This window comes from Aspergillus undulatus, assembly GCF_047715775.1.
Source record: "Aspergillus undulatus strain CBS 261.88 unplaced genomic scaffold BDV17scaffold_39, whole genome shotgun sequence".
Taxonomy (NCBI): Eukaryota; Fungi; Ascomycota; class Eurotiomycetes; order Eurotiales; family Aspergillaceae; genus Aspergillus; species Aspergillus undulatus.
Window position 1 is genome coordinate 293,100 of NW_027396643.1, and position 13,334 is coordinate 306,433.

A 13,334-nucleotide genomic window follows, 5' to 3' on the forward strand; every position below is an offset into this window, starting at 1 on the left:
CCGGGGTACACGAGTACATGTGATTCCACAAAGAGTATTACCTACCAGCAGTACTAGTGGAGAGTTGCGGCACATACAGAGCGCTACTTGTTGAACTCAAGCCGGGCGCCAATTTCCTCCGCGATCTATGACGAAAGACATCATCTATCTTCAGGCCCAGCGTTTAACAGGCTGAATCTTTGAATATCTATATGTGGCGCTGCACACTCCACTTGGCGCTCGTTTCCAGTGCCTCTCCAGCTCCACGCCCCATCAAACAACAACTGACTGCGAATCCCGCAGCCGCACCCTCCTCCAGCTTGTCCGTCATCTTTCGTCTTCCTCCTTCAAATTTCCTGCATATTCACGAATCTCCATCTCTACGCTTGTTAACGTCTTATTACGACTTACGACTTTCGCTCCCCATATCACCCTGAAACCCTGCCGAGAACCGGGGTTTTAGGCTTCATAAGCGTGCTCCAGCGCTTTGTCGCATTCCACCGCATCCTCCCAGAGGAATCTCAAGGGGTCGCATTATTGGGACAGGTTGATCACTCGATAGTTGGCAGCCAATATGTCCTATAATCGCTTGGGTAAGTGAACCATTGCTTTCCTCATCTTCCTGCAGCTTAGCTGTTCTGCCTATTCGCATTGCGCGGCTCCCCTTCGTCTCGGCGTCAAATTTCCCTCCTGAAACTCTAGCTTCCGAGGACTCGCACGGGGTCGCACCGCTTGGAGGGGCCATTTGGCGTCCTCGAACTATCATAGCGCGAGCCCCTAAGCTATCTTTCATTTATTTTAAACCTGTTCAAGCCTTCTGGTTGCTGTCCCTCGTCGTTGTTGTCGCTCTTGCGCATACTCCGCCGCCGCAACCTATTGACATCCGAGCTTAGGAGACCCCTATGGGGACGACCACGACGCACGTTCGCCCATCATGCAGCACAGCGATCTAAGTAATCGCACCCCGTCCCCCGGGCGGCCGCTCAACGGCTATCAACTCTCGGATGGCCCATACGGGCCTCACGATCATCTTGAAATGCCGTCAAGTGACCGATTGGCGGAGCAACCTACTGTAAGCTACCCCGGAATTTGTCTGTCTGCAACGAAGCTAATACGTTCCCTGAATAGTTCTCCGTCGAGAGACTGCCGCAGTCCTACGGTCACAGCGAGGCCTACGAATCGCGACACCCGCAAAACTACCCGGACTACGAGTACTCTGTGGACCCCCAGGCGCACCATGACGCTTATTATACCCAACCATATCAGCCTACAGTTACACCGGGCCATGATGGTTACGATCTCGGTCAATATCCCGGAAACCAGCATTCCTATCACGATGATGAGCCTATCCTCCAGCCGGAAGACCCCTTCCAGGCGCAAAACCCCTACAGCGATGACTACGAGGAGGACATGACGATTGCGCCAACACCTAGCCCCGCTCCTCTTCGACGATGGAAGACCGTCAAAGAAGTCCAATTGTTCCAGGGCAACCTCGTCCTTGACTGCCCTATCGCTCCCAAACTGCTCAACCAGATTCCCCACGCTGAAAACTCCCAGCGTGACGAGTTCACGCACATGCGCTACTCCGCCGCTACTTGCGATCCAAACGACTTCTTCGAAGAACGCTTTACTCTGCGTCAGAAGCTCTTTGCCAAACCACGACATACTGAACTTTTCATTGTTGTCACCATGTACAACGAGGACGACTTCCTTTTCGCAAGAACGATGGTCGGTGTTTTCAAGAACATTGAGCATATGTGCTCACGGACTCGGAGCAAGACCTGGGGTAAAGACGCCTGGAAGAAGATTGTGGTTTGTGTCATCAGCGACGGCCGTGCCAAGATCAACCCGCGAACTCGTGCAGTGCTTGCTGGTTTGGGTTGCTACCAGGATGGTATTGCAAAGCAGCAAGTCAACGGCAAGGATGTCACAGCGCATATCTACGAGTATACGACCCAGGTCGGTTTGGAATTGAAGGGAACTCAGGTTCATCTCAAGCCTCGCTCTGGGGTTCCAGTGCAGATGATTTTCTGTCTCAAGGAAAAGAACCAGAAAAAGATCAACTCGCACCGCTGGTTCTTCCAGGCTTTTGGCCGTGTCCTCGATCCTAATATTTGTGTCTTGCTCGATGCTGGTACGCAACCTGGTAAGGATTCGATCTATCATCTGTGGAAGGCTTTTGATGTAGAGCCAATGTGTGGAGGAGCTTGCGGTGAGATCAAGGTCATGTTGGACCACGGCAAGAAGTTGATCAATCCGCTCGTCGCTGGGCAAAACTTTGAATACAAGTTGAGTAATATCCTCGACAAGCCTTTGGAGTCGGCATTTGGATTTATTTCCGTGCTTCCCGGTGCCTTTTCTGCCTACCGATATATTGCGCTACAGAACGATAAGAATGGTCAAGGTCCGCTAGAGCGATACTTTGCCGGTGAGAAGATGCACGGTGCCAACGCTGGTATTTTCACTGCAAACATGTACCTGGCCGAAGATCGAATTCTGTGTTTCGAGATTGTCGCCAAACGCAACTGCCGCTGGTTACTTCAATACGTCAAATCGTCAACCGGTGAGACTGATGTACCGGATCGAATGGCGGAGTTCATTCTCCAGCGTCGGCGTTGGTTGAACGGTAGTTTCTTCGCGGCCGTCTATGCTATCACCCATTTCTATCAGCTTTGGCGCAGTGACCATAGCTTCCTGCGGAAGTTTATGCTCTTCATTGAGACTCTGTACCAGCTCATCAGTATGCTGTTTGCCTGGTTTGGCATTGTAAGTCTTCAGTCGTGGGTTCATCTACTAGCGCTAACCGGTCGTAGGGTAACTTCTTCTTGGTCTTCCATATCCTCACGACGTATCTTGGCGAAGAAAACCTCCTGGGAACTGCTGGTAAAGTCCTAGGTGTTGTATTTGAATGGCTTTACCTCGCGACTTTGGTGACTTGCTTCGTTTTGGCACTGGGTAATCGCCCCGGTGGCTCCAACAAGTTGTACATGACAATGGTTTATTTCTGGGTCTTCATCATGGTCTACCTCGCCTTCGCTGCAGTCTTCGTGACGGTACGGTCTATTCAAGAGGAAGTCGCGGACGGTGATTTCACGTTCTCGACGCTATTCACCAACAGCACCTTCTTCTCGATCATTGTCTCGCTCGGCTCGACGTACGTCATGTGGTTTGTTGCATCGTTTATATTCATGGACCCATGGCACATGTTCACTTGCGTAAGTTCATTCTTAGTGTCAATATGGCATCCGTCTAACATGTGCAGTTCATCCAATACATCCTCCTTACCCCGACCTACATCAACGTCCTCAACATCTACGCCTTTTGTAACACCCACGACATAACCTGGGGTACCAAGGGTGACGACAAGGCCGAGAAGTTGCCGTCAGCGAACCTCAAGCCGGGCGGCAAGGTCGACGTCAACATTCCTCAAGACGACGGAGACCTCAACGCCCAGTACGAGGCGGAATTACTAAAGTTCGCCAACAAGCCCCCCAAGGAAGAAAAGACCATCTCCGAGGAGGAGAAGCAGGCCGATTACTACAAGGGATTCCGGTCCTCTGTCGTGCTCGTCTGGGTGTTTTGCAACTTCGCTCTTGGGGCTGTTGTGCTTAGCGCTGCTGGTCTCGATCGCTTCAGCGATGACCCTGAGAAGGCTAGCGAGGAGCAGAACACCCGATCCAATATCTATATGGCTGTCGTGTTGTGGAGTGTGGCAGGCCTTTCCATCTTCAAGTTCCTTGGTGCCATGTGGTATTTGGTTGTGCGCATGGTAAGCTTCACTTCTTGCCCATTCGACTCACTCGTCTAACAAATGTCTAGTTCCGCGGCGTTTAAACTTCTCGCCTCTCATGATACCATTTTGTACTATCTACTCTTATCAACAACCTCCAAGCATTTACGGCGGACATCCATGGTTGTTTCCATCTCTCACTCACTGCAGGTTCAGCATGTTGCAACGACGATAAAGAAAATGCTTTACACATGGGTTACCCACTTGATCTTGTTTTGTTTTTGTTAGGTTGATTTTCGTTTTCTGCTGCCTCAGGCTTCACGGATATACTCGTTTATGTTTCCATGTTTTTTTATGTAGACGTTGATACCTCTGTATGTACAATTTTGGGAATGGAATGGCATTGCTTTTGACATTTAGGTAAATCCCATTGACCCGACTCGGATTACCGATTTACTCGACCATACCCCCTGTCAATAGTCCAAGGCATGAGGAGAAGTCTATGGACGTCAAAAAATCCCTCTAGAGGATAAAATAAGATAAAACACACAGATACGCTCGCTGCGCTCGCATAAAGAAAAATATACAACAGCGTGTGTATGTTGGTTCTCACCAGTCCTGGTGGCCCTTCCATTGACGCTTTGGCGCCCACGTCCCGGCGGCTTCAGGGGCAGGGTTCAGGCGCCTGAATATCGTATACCCACGCTACCTGAAGTTGCCTTTCAAAAGGCGCAAAGTAGTATTCCCTCGCGATTTTTCTCTTTTTTAATCCTAACTTACTCTTAGTATCTTTCTCGTGTGTAAAAGGGTATTGCACAGAATATCTCGCAAGCAAGCTACCAGAACCCTTCAGCTTGTTAATCTTGATAAATATAGCATTGATAAGATTTAATAGGCTATGCTCCCTAGAATAATCAAAGGTTATCATAAAGTCCTAGCAGACTTTGGTGAGTAGGTCTCTGCAGTATTACACAGATTTACTGCTAATACCAAAATTAGTTTTAGAGAGCTACACCCTGCAGCCTGCTTCCTACCTGATATTAATACCTACAAAGGTTTTCTGGGGTTCTACGCAAGGAATGCTATTGGGCGAATCAAAGATAATATAATACCTATAGTAGGAACTGTTGAAGGCTATTAGCGGAAATTCAAGACTACTCTCGTCCGGTTTAGGGGTTTCCGTGTCCCTAATAGCATGACGGTTACCATGAAGGAGGTATATACTACCTGCATACTATGGCTTGTAGATACGGCACCTGCCGGGCTTCCACCGCGAATAAACTACTAATATCATAAGAAGGATAATCATGCATAACCTTTGCAATATATTCAGCCCAACTCTGCCCGCCCAGTAGACATCAATTCACTCGGCGGCCGCTCTGTTCGTTCCGTCCTTTGATTGTCGCCTGATAAGTGCGAAGACGCCCCTATTGTCTCCGCCTGTGACAGTCGCGTTTGATGAGGGTCCTTATATACAAAATTCGGAAGCGGCGCGAGCCCATCGCCGGGCTGATTTATTGCAGTAACTTCCTGAGTCTCCCTTTGTCGAGTTTTCCGCCGATATATGATGAACGTCCCCACGGCGAACGCTACCAACAATACACCCAATGAAACGCCTACGCCAGTCCCAATTTTGCCCGCCTTTGATAGACCGTGGCTACTCTGTGAAGTCGGGGTTGTTGTTGGTTGTGGACTGCCGGCGGTAGGAGAAGACGTGGAGATTTCCTCCGTGGGCGATGATGATACATTGGCGAAGTTGTACGAGGCCGGGGGCGGATCATCGGTGTATCTCTTCGCTACCCCAAACAAGACGCTTGTGATATTGTTGCCATAAGACTCGTGCTCGGCAGTGAAAGGCTGGAGTGTGAATTTGCAGCCACTTTCGACGTAGCCTTTGCGGGTCGCAGTCCAAACGTAACTATGATTGTTGCTTATTTGATCTTTAGATATATTGTCAGCTGGTCTGTGAAGGGGAAATCAAATGGGCAGTGTCACCTTGTAATACATGGTTATTCTTACCACAGCTCTCGTACAGCGAGATCACAGGAGCAACAACATCCCAGGTTACGTTGACTTGGTCTGCTACTATGAAGCGGTTTTCTGCTTTTGTCGGAAAGGTGAAATTCCCGGACATACTGTGATACTGGCATCAAGATGAGATACTCATCATAACGGGGAACGCTCATGTCAGGGCGCAAGTTCCCCGGGAGTTGGGATACTGGGGTCGCAAAAAGGGGGTACCTGGTCGCCACTTTCAGGAGACGGTACTTTTTGGCAGAGGACGCTATCTGGAGTCGTCCCTCATGAGCCCTGTCTAGTGCGGAAGGCTAATGCAGTACTCGTCACACTGTGGGTATAATTGATTATCACGAGTACTTTATTTCTTTACTCGGCGACCTCAACGAAGGACAAGATATATAGAGAAAAGCAAATGGAGAGCGTAAACACGAGTAGCTAAGGACAGCCAGATTGTTGAAGCTGTTGATGTGTCGGTTCCCTCAATCGGGTAAGATTCTCCAGTGCACGCGCAGAGTCTCATGGCATCCACGTGGGGCAGTTGGAGGGTGGGTATAATTAGTTGCTCAATCCCAAACCCATAACGAACTGATCCCCAAACTCCGATGGTGCATGTGGGGCCTCTGATCCGAACCCCGGTGATGGCGTGCCATTGCCTCATAGTCCCCTTATTACTCCGTAGGGCGGCACATATTGCCTAATTTGAACCCTATAGAACAGGCGTGGGCTCGCATGAAAGAGGTTATTTACAAGCATAATCCCGAGCTAAAAGGTCTTAAAGGATACAAGGGCCATATCCTCAAGGTCTTTACTGAAGCGATCAAAGCAGCGTGGGCGGAGAATCGCAGGATTACTTTGACAAGTTGGTTGAATTGATGCCGAGACGTGTATACTACAGAAGCGGCGATATTGCGCACGGAGTAGGCGAGTGTTATATCTTCGACGCTCGAGCCTTTATAGACTGTACGTTTCCTCCCAATACTATCCTCAGTCCTTATTCAAATCCACATCCATGCTAAAATACCAACAACTGTAGTGATCAAAACACCCGCTGGCCCTGTCCCCGTGCAGAAGATCGAGCGAGCCCTTTCCCGCATACCGTCCGCAGAGACAGCCTATGCTGTCCCAGTACCAGACGAGGAAAAAGGACAGCGAGTCAGTGTCATTTGCGCATTTATGTCTGAATCTAGCATCACAAGTCTCCGGGATGGTTTGAGCAGGCAGGATATCACGGCCAAGGTCACGGGAACTTAGCCCTAACCTGTCACTTGACTCGCTAGGCCCTAGCGAGATATCATCCGCGCCTCCCTACCACGGATTCCCTCTCTAGCTTTGCATTCTTAGGAATATTGACTTATTGCTCGGAGTCATGTCCTTACACAGGATATCCCCCGGTAAATGCTCCCTACTGTTTTCCGAGCATTAGCAAGTGAGGAGAAGTTACCGCTCACGTATAGCGGAAAAAAAAAAAATCTCGAAGAAGGATATTGTCGAGGGGTTTTTTTCCCTTTGACTGGGGCTGGGACTGGTATGTCCGGTGTGGATGTATGGCAGGGTGCGGCTTGACGTGCCCTAATTGGGAGTGCGAGAGACTACAGGAGGAATAGACCAGGCCATCACACCTGACTCGAGTATACCCTCAGCCTTGTCTTAAATGGCAGCCTAACAGACTCGCTTAGCGATGTCATACCGTAGGTATAGCACTTTTCATTGGTGCTCGAAACCAGAAAAGGTCGTTTGCGGGGGGGGGATTACCCAGGTCGTAAGTACAGGTGGTGCCCTGTTGGGTAAAAACCGCTCCTGAGCAGCGAGAGATTCGATTTATACACCACGACAAAACTGAAATATACAAGGAAAATGAGCAATACATAACCTCAAGCAAGCATAAATATTGCAAACCATGACAAATCGCACGAAACCGAGACAGAGCCACGAGAGTTGAAACAGCCATTCAAGAAAGCGTCATCCTTCCAAGGCTATCTGAAAATCCGTTCTCATCCACCCTAATGTCCTTCGCCACGGCCTTCACCGGAGAGACAGGATATTCGCCGGGGATCTGAGGCATGAGGATGCTGACTTTGTCTATTGATATACTTTCGACGGGAGTCCAGTAGACCTCGAGCGATGCAGAGGACGCAGCCAATTCTGCATCGTCTTCGAGGCTGGAGTTCCCTTCAGTCATGATACTGTTGTCGGTAACAGAGTCGTCCGAGGTATATGCTTTGGAGTCTGATGCTGTTTTTCACGATTGGACCCGTTCTTGAGCCCATTTGTACCACCTGTTCGGATCTGGAGAGAAGCCAGGAATCGGAATATACACTTCGGATCGCTTCCTAGAGTCCTGAAGGCCCCGTGAGAAATGGCACCAAAGATTGATGCGTCGGCAGATGTTATTGAAATCAATCTTGAACTATTCTGTGTGAGTAACGTTGCATTTGCTGCATTTATGCTTGTATCGATCCTGCGATAGCTCCAGTTGCACCACTCTTTCGAATACCTTTGAGTCTGGTCAATAGAAGGATTGATGATGAGTAAAATAAGGATAGCACCTCTCGTGCTGCGAGGCCCTTCGCCAGGGATTGCGAGCGCGCCCGAGCTTGCACATGATGCCTTCCGCCTCCCTCACACTCAAAGGTGTATGAATAGTCTCTCTTATTATTCCAATCGCGATGGATCAACTCTTGGCTGATTCCGCGATCAATCTTTCGATAAAGTTCTAGGGAGAGCTCATCCGCGACGAGCCTGTCGATGTTCGTCGGTTTATAAGGCGTGAATTCCAACTTGGTACTTCGCTCTTCTTCGCTCGAGTCTACATTGACATCTCCCTGTGGTGTTCGTATACTAGGGGGGACACTAGCTTGCGACTGAAGCTCGGAGATCCACTGGTGGACGGCTGCGTCGATGATTCCATTTTTTCCTGAGTTGATGCCCGCAGATAGTAAGGGTGGCCAACTCCCTCGGCAGCTCTTCCATCGTCCCATCGTTAACCCCGTCCTCGTCGCTGTTCAGGAGCCTTGCGTGTAAGCTGTCGATTTGAGCGGTAGCGAGCCGTGACAGCATTGACGTGCAGTGATTTCCATCGTTCTTGCGTGCGGCACAGTCGGCACTGTATTCGGGGTGAGAGAAGGGGATAGAAGACAGAATAGTGTGAACTGCCTCTCGTTTGCCGCCATGTCTACCTACCCCAGGTGGGTGAACCGAAACACCCAACTTGGCTCAGTGGGCAAGAGAGGCCTGGAGATCACAATGCTTATCCTATTAATTGCGCTCAGCCCCCTAAGATAAGTAGGCAGTCCCGGGGATCCGAGAGCAGGGGAAGAGCCCTGCGGTGCCTGCGGCACCGGCGTCAACAAATTCATAGCACTCTTCGTCGAAGGATAGCTAGCCGGCTTTGGGTAAGACCTGCGAGTCATGTCCATATTTCAAGATATCTTGCTTGCCCGCGGAACGAGTGATCTTTCGATAGCCCCTCCCAGCCGCGTGACACCACTAGCTACTAGCTTATATACCTTCCTGTGTTCGTTTGGTCTCAGGGGCCGGAGGCTGCCTGGATGTTCCACAAGTCATCCAAGTATTGTAAGACAGGCGCGCAGAGCTGTTTCCAGGCAGATCAAGTAATCATAATGCCCCATCCACTACATTTCCAGTGGCTGAAACAGTATATCCCCGTAGCATATCCCTAAATCATTCCCCCCTCAGGGCTGTTACTGGGCGCAATTCCCCAAAGACTGAAAATATCGTTCCTCACATTACTGCAAGATTGTAGTCACTTGTGCCAATGTGTCCTCCATTGTGTGAAACATGCGAAACATTTACTCTTGGAATCACAACAGAGCTTGCTTGCCTGGATTCTCTCTGCCACTGTAACTCTGCCCTTGAAGAGCTGATCTCATACGTAAGGTCCTCAAGCTGCTGGCGTAGATCCGTCGAGGAACCCCGATCGACGACAGCAGGAGGATCTCTTTCAGCCCGTGCTTCGTGCGGCGAATGTGACATCCTTCGTCGCTCTACAGCGGGCATCGAGTCAAGTTCTGATGGAAGCAAACAACGTTATTGGGACCAGAGCATCCTACGGTACCTTTGGTTTTGGTGATCAGCAGCACGTCCTTACGAACCATCAATGGCTCCCAGGACCTGTGATTGATGGAGGTACCGGCTACCTTCCCGGCCCTCCAGGGCTTCTTCTCCAAGAAGGCCGTTTCTATTCATCCGTCCAGCTGATGGTGAGCTACAATCTGAATGAAGGCATATTATTCGCATCGCCCTTTGTCACAAACTCCTCCGCGTTCGAGGCCTTCGTTCTCGATCTTTTCCCGGAAGGCCCTTCTTCCACTGTTGATCGCATCGCCACCACTCTCTATCCGCCGCCGACGCCGAACGGAGCTGCCGATGCTAATAGTACTGCAGCCTACACAACCCAGCCGGAAAGAGCGGCTGCTGTCTATGGAGACCTTGTCATCCGTTGCAATGCGATGTACCTTCTGAATGCGTACCCCGGGAATTCTTACGCCTACCGGTTTGGTGTCCCCCACCACCCCCCCGGGGTGGCATTCCAACGATGAGCCGTATACGTTCTACGAGGCGGACAGCAGCAGTAGTAGCAAGCTGGATCCAAAGGTGGCTCAGGCACTGCAGGGCTATCTCACCCACTTCGCTGTTCATGGTGATCCTAACGCAGTCGGCCTACCTCCGTTCCGTCCGTATGATCGCACCACCGCGACTGTCCAGGAGCTGGATCGGGCCTATATCAGTCCCCTAAAAAGCGATATTTTCGCCTCAGTGTGTAAATAGTGGCTCGAGGCATGGAAGACCCGCGGTCACCGGCTGTGCTCAGAGCAGTTGGAGGGTTGCCCAAAGGGGGAAAGCCCGACGTGGCGACTTCGGAAAAGCCCGAGATCCTCATGGTCGGAAGGATAATAATAATAACAATCGAGCGCTCCATATCTATCCTGTTGAGAAGTACGCCTCTGGAGAGGATTGAGAATCGAATTTTCCAAAGATGGACAAAATCCGCGTCTACCCATCGCGTCGCGAGGCGACGTCCGTCTCAGCCCCGCTGTCCATCCTCGATGCCACCGTCGCCCGCTTTTCCGCTACTGGGGCGATCTGGCTGTTCGACAATCCTGCGGAACAGAAAGGCAGCAGTTTCAGTATCGGTGAAAAGGATCTTCTCGACCGTCTGCAGTCTTCCTTTGTGACAACGCTGAATGACTTCCCTCACTGGGCCGGGCAGGTTCACTGGGCGCCAGTGCGGCCAGGAGGATCCCACACTGAGCGCTTCAATCGGCCCATGGTGACCTACGGCACAGCAACAGATCCCGGAGTCGAATGGGGAGTTGTCCGGCATCGATTACTATCAGTGAAGGCACTGGCCCCATCCGCTGAGGAGCGCGCATCAAGCTCCGGCGTCTGGAGGGGGGATCAGTTTGACCAGAAACCCCTTCTCTCAGAGACACTATTGCCGTTGCACAACCTACGGGATTGCGACGGGCTTCCCGCAATGCAGGTGCAGATTAATCTCTTCAGTGATGGAGGATACGGCATCGGCATCAAGATGGCACATGTACTAGCTGATGCACAGTCTCTGATGGTCTTTGTCCACAATTGGGCAGCCAACTCCCGGAAAACCTTCAATGTGGGTGATCATGTCTCGCCTTTTGCCGGACCCCCGATTTTTGATCCTGCACAGTTGGATGCCTGTGCGGCCGGAGATATTGATGCCCCCGTACCAGATCCAAGTTTGCTGGAAGAGGCTCGTCAGCTACCTCTCCATCGCTTCAACTGGTGGGGAATCGATGATCCAGGCTATTCGCCATTTCTGATTCCAACCACGGAGAACTCGATCCCGCCTATCGATGGGATCCAGTCTCGAGTTTCTGCATCTACCCCGGCCCCCTGGACAACTTGGGATCTGTCCAAGCCGGTCAGCTATGCGCTATTGCATTTCCCAGGCTCAATGGTCGCCGAGTTGAAGCAGGAAGCCAGCGCAGAGGGTGGCCCCAACATCTCGAGATTAGATGCCCTGCTTGCACACGTTTGGGCCATGATCAACCGATCTCGAGGCCACAATCACTCGTCGGATGATGTGTTTTTAAACTTAACCCTTGGCGCACGGCCACGGCTGTCCCTGCCGGAGTCCTTTATTGGGTCTCCCCTCTTTATAACGCACATTCGCATGTCAGGCACATCCGCCTGTCTAGGCAACACGGCATCTCAGATTCGGAACACGTTGCAACTGTTTACTCCAGAGAAGATGGGCGCGATGTTACATGATGCCGCGCATGAGGTTTCCCCCCAGCGACTTTGGCAGGCATTCGTGGGCACGCAGCACACACTAGTGACGTCGTGGCTCCGGCTGCAGGTCTACAAGGTCGACTTTGTGGGCTCAGGCCAGAGGCCGAGATATGTCCACGCCGTCATGCCTAAGATAGATGGGTGTGTCCAAGTCATGGATCCCGGGGTGGACGATGGCGGAATAGATGTAGCCCTCTACTTGGATACGGAGGCTATGCAGCGGTTACTGCTGGACAAGCCACTACATGTCTCTAGTCACTGTATAGGAGATATTATAACCCCAAATCGATAGCCAATACATGCATATACCTTCATTTCTATCACTATGGACATCTTTCTTCTGTCGAGTAGTTCATGCTCATGGGGTCGGCCAGCAATCTTCCTGTTGAGCTCATTGACTTTATGATATATTCTAATCATCTCAGGGTCCTTCTCTATTTAAGCCACAGCAGCAGCGTCTAGCTTGCATGGAGAATTAGTATCACGGTGATGGGCCATACTTTGCTCCACCGCATTTGGGGGGACTGTCACGCAGTGTACACAGTTCGCTATATCGGTCATCCCTGATGACTCAGTTCTTAGTCAGCATTAGGTAGTTAGCTCCCGCCGCCGGCGGTCTCTGAATAGCATCAACTTATCCACTTCCATACTTCACTACAGGCCTGTCGGGTCCCAATTCGCTACACACCAGATATATCACAGCGCCGCGTACGGGCGCCCCCATAATATAGTAATTACCATATTATTGGATATAGACGGTTTCAATATCTAAACTGTGTTAGTAATTAGATTTTATATAGAAATTCATGTTTTGGTGGTTTTAAATAGCCTTGGATTTTTAACTGCAGTCAAATTCGATAAGAGGTGGCCCGCTCGCTTGTGGGATACGTTAGCGTAATCCACGGGCGAACCGCGCTTACGGGCGAACCGCGCTTACGGGCGAACCGCGCCTTTTCACCACTCTTTAAAACTTTTCAGCTAATAACACTCTTAAATCTAAATATTTCCTTTAATATCTATCATATTTATAAAGCTACTTATTAATACAGCCTCTAATAGTATGTCCTATAGTCCTGCAGCCACTGCAGCGTGGAGGAGCACGCTGGGAAGGTAGATAAACCTGTTCTTGAACCCCCCCCTCAACTTGTGGTTCCAGCTGCTGAAGACGATCCTGACCTTCCTGTACAGTTAAAAGGGTATTATTACCTAGAGTAGTACGTCTCCTTGCTCTTTTCTTCACTTTCCGCTCGTTTTCAGCTCGTAGGACCCTAATTTCTTGTTGTAGAAGAAGGTTTGTCTTCATTGCCATCTGGGC

At 50.5% G+C, this 13,334-nt stretch overlaps 6 protein-coding genes across 6 annotated transcripts; 4 read left to right on the forward strand and 2 right to left on the reverse strand.

Annotated features, from left to right (window-relative positions):
- Nucleotides 1–553: 553 nt before the first annotated feature.
- On the forward strand, nt 554–3,813 carry chsA (chitin synthase I; the record flags this gene model as incomplete). The annotated part of the gene is made up of 6 exons (XM_073762544.1): nt 554–572; nt 873–1,051; nt 1,108–2,745; nt 2,793–3,194; nt 3,242–3,748; nt 3,799–3,813. 6 exons carry the CDS (start codon nt 554–556, stop codon nt 3,811–3,813), a joined length of 2,760 nt encoding a protein of 919 aa, XP_073613710.1.
- Nucleotides 3,814–4,780: 967 nt separating this feature from the next.
- Nucleotides 4,781–6,034, reverse strand: BDV17DRAFT_268798 (uncharacterized protein). The gene is made up of 2 exons (XM_073758505.1): nt 5,705–6,034; nt 4,781–5,649 (listed from the first exon to the last, which is right to left on the reverse strand). The coding sequence occupies exons 1-2, from the start codon at nt 5,841–5,843 to the stop codon at nt 5,039–5,041; spliced, it is 750 nt and encodes a 249-aa protein (XP_073613711.1). The 5' UTR covers nt 5,844–6,034; the 3' UTR covers nt 4,781–5,038.
- Nucleotides 6,035–6,470: 436 nt separating this feature from the next.
- BDV17DRAFT_268799 (uncharacterized protein) lies at nt 6,471–7,230 on the forward strand. Its single transcript, XM_073758506.1, has 2 exons — nt 6,471–6,688; nt 6,762–7,230. Exons 1-2 carry the CDS (start codon nt 6,601–6,603, stop codon nt 6,977–6,979), a joined length of 306 nt encoding a protein of 101 aa, XP_073613712.1. The 5' UTR covers nt 6,471–6,600; the 3' UTR covers nt 6,980–7,230.
- Nucleotides 7,231–7,922: 692 nt separating this feature from the next.
- BDV17DRAFT_143055 (uncharacterized protein) lies at nt 7,923–8,805 on the reverse strand. The gene has a single exon (XM_073754336.1). It carries the CDS (start codon nt 8,704–8,706, stop codon nt 8,170–8,172), a length of 537 nt encoding a protein of 178 aa, XP_073613713.1. The 5' UTR covers nt 8,707–8,805; the 3' UTR covers nt 7,923–8,169.
- Nucleotides 8,806–9,759: 954 nt separating this feature from the next.
- BDV17DRAFT_293220 (uncharacterized protein) lies at nt 9,760–10,287 on the forward strand (the record flags this gene model as incomplete). Its single annotated transcript, XM_073762545.1, has 1 exon — nt 9,760–10,287. One exon carries the CDS (start codon nt 9,760–9,762, stop codon nt 10,285–10,287), a length of 528 nt encoding a protein of 175 aa, XP_073613714.1.
- A 219-nt stretch (nt 10,288–10,506) lies between these two features.
- BDV17DRAFT_143034 (transferase family protein) lies at nt 10,507–12,626 on the forward strand. The gene has a single exon (XM_073754335.1). It carries the CDS (start codon nt 10,725–10,727, stop codon nt 12,309–12,311), a length of 1,587 nt encoding a protein of 528 aa, XP_073613715.1. The 5' UTR covers nt 10,507–10,724; the 3' UTR covers nt 12,312–12,626.
- Nucleotides 12,627–13,334: the final 708 nt, after the last annotated feature.

Excerpts from the sequence above, each read along its gene's own strand:
- BDV17DRAFT_268798 (XM_073758505.1), bottom strand. The coding sequence starts at position 5,843 with ATGTCCGGGAATTTCACCTTTCCGACAAAAGCAGAAAACCGCTTCATA. Across the intron at positions 5,650-5,704 it reads GAATAACCATGTATTACAAG|ATCAAATAAGCAACAATCAT; the intron begins GTGACACTGCCC and ends ATATATCTAAAG.
- BDV17DRAFT_268799 (XM_073758506.1), top strand. The coding sequence starts at position 6,601 with ATGCCGAGACGTGTATACTACAGAAGCGGCGATATTGCGCACGGAGTA. Across the intron at positions 6,689-6,761 it reads CGCTCGAGCCTTTATAGACT|TGATCAAAACACCCGCTGGC; the intron begins GTACGTTTCCTC and ends CAACAACTGTAG.
- BDV17DRAFT_143055 (XM_073754336.1), bottom strand. The coding sequence starts at position 8,706 with ATGGGACGATGGAAGAGCTGCCGAGGGAGTTGGCCACCCTTACTATCT.
- BDV17DRAFT_143034 (XM_073754335.1), top strand. The coding sequence starts at position 10,725 with ATGGACAAAATCCGCGTCTACCCATCGCGTCGCGAGGCGACGTCCGTC.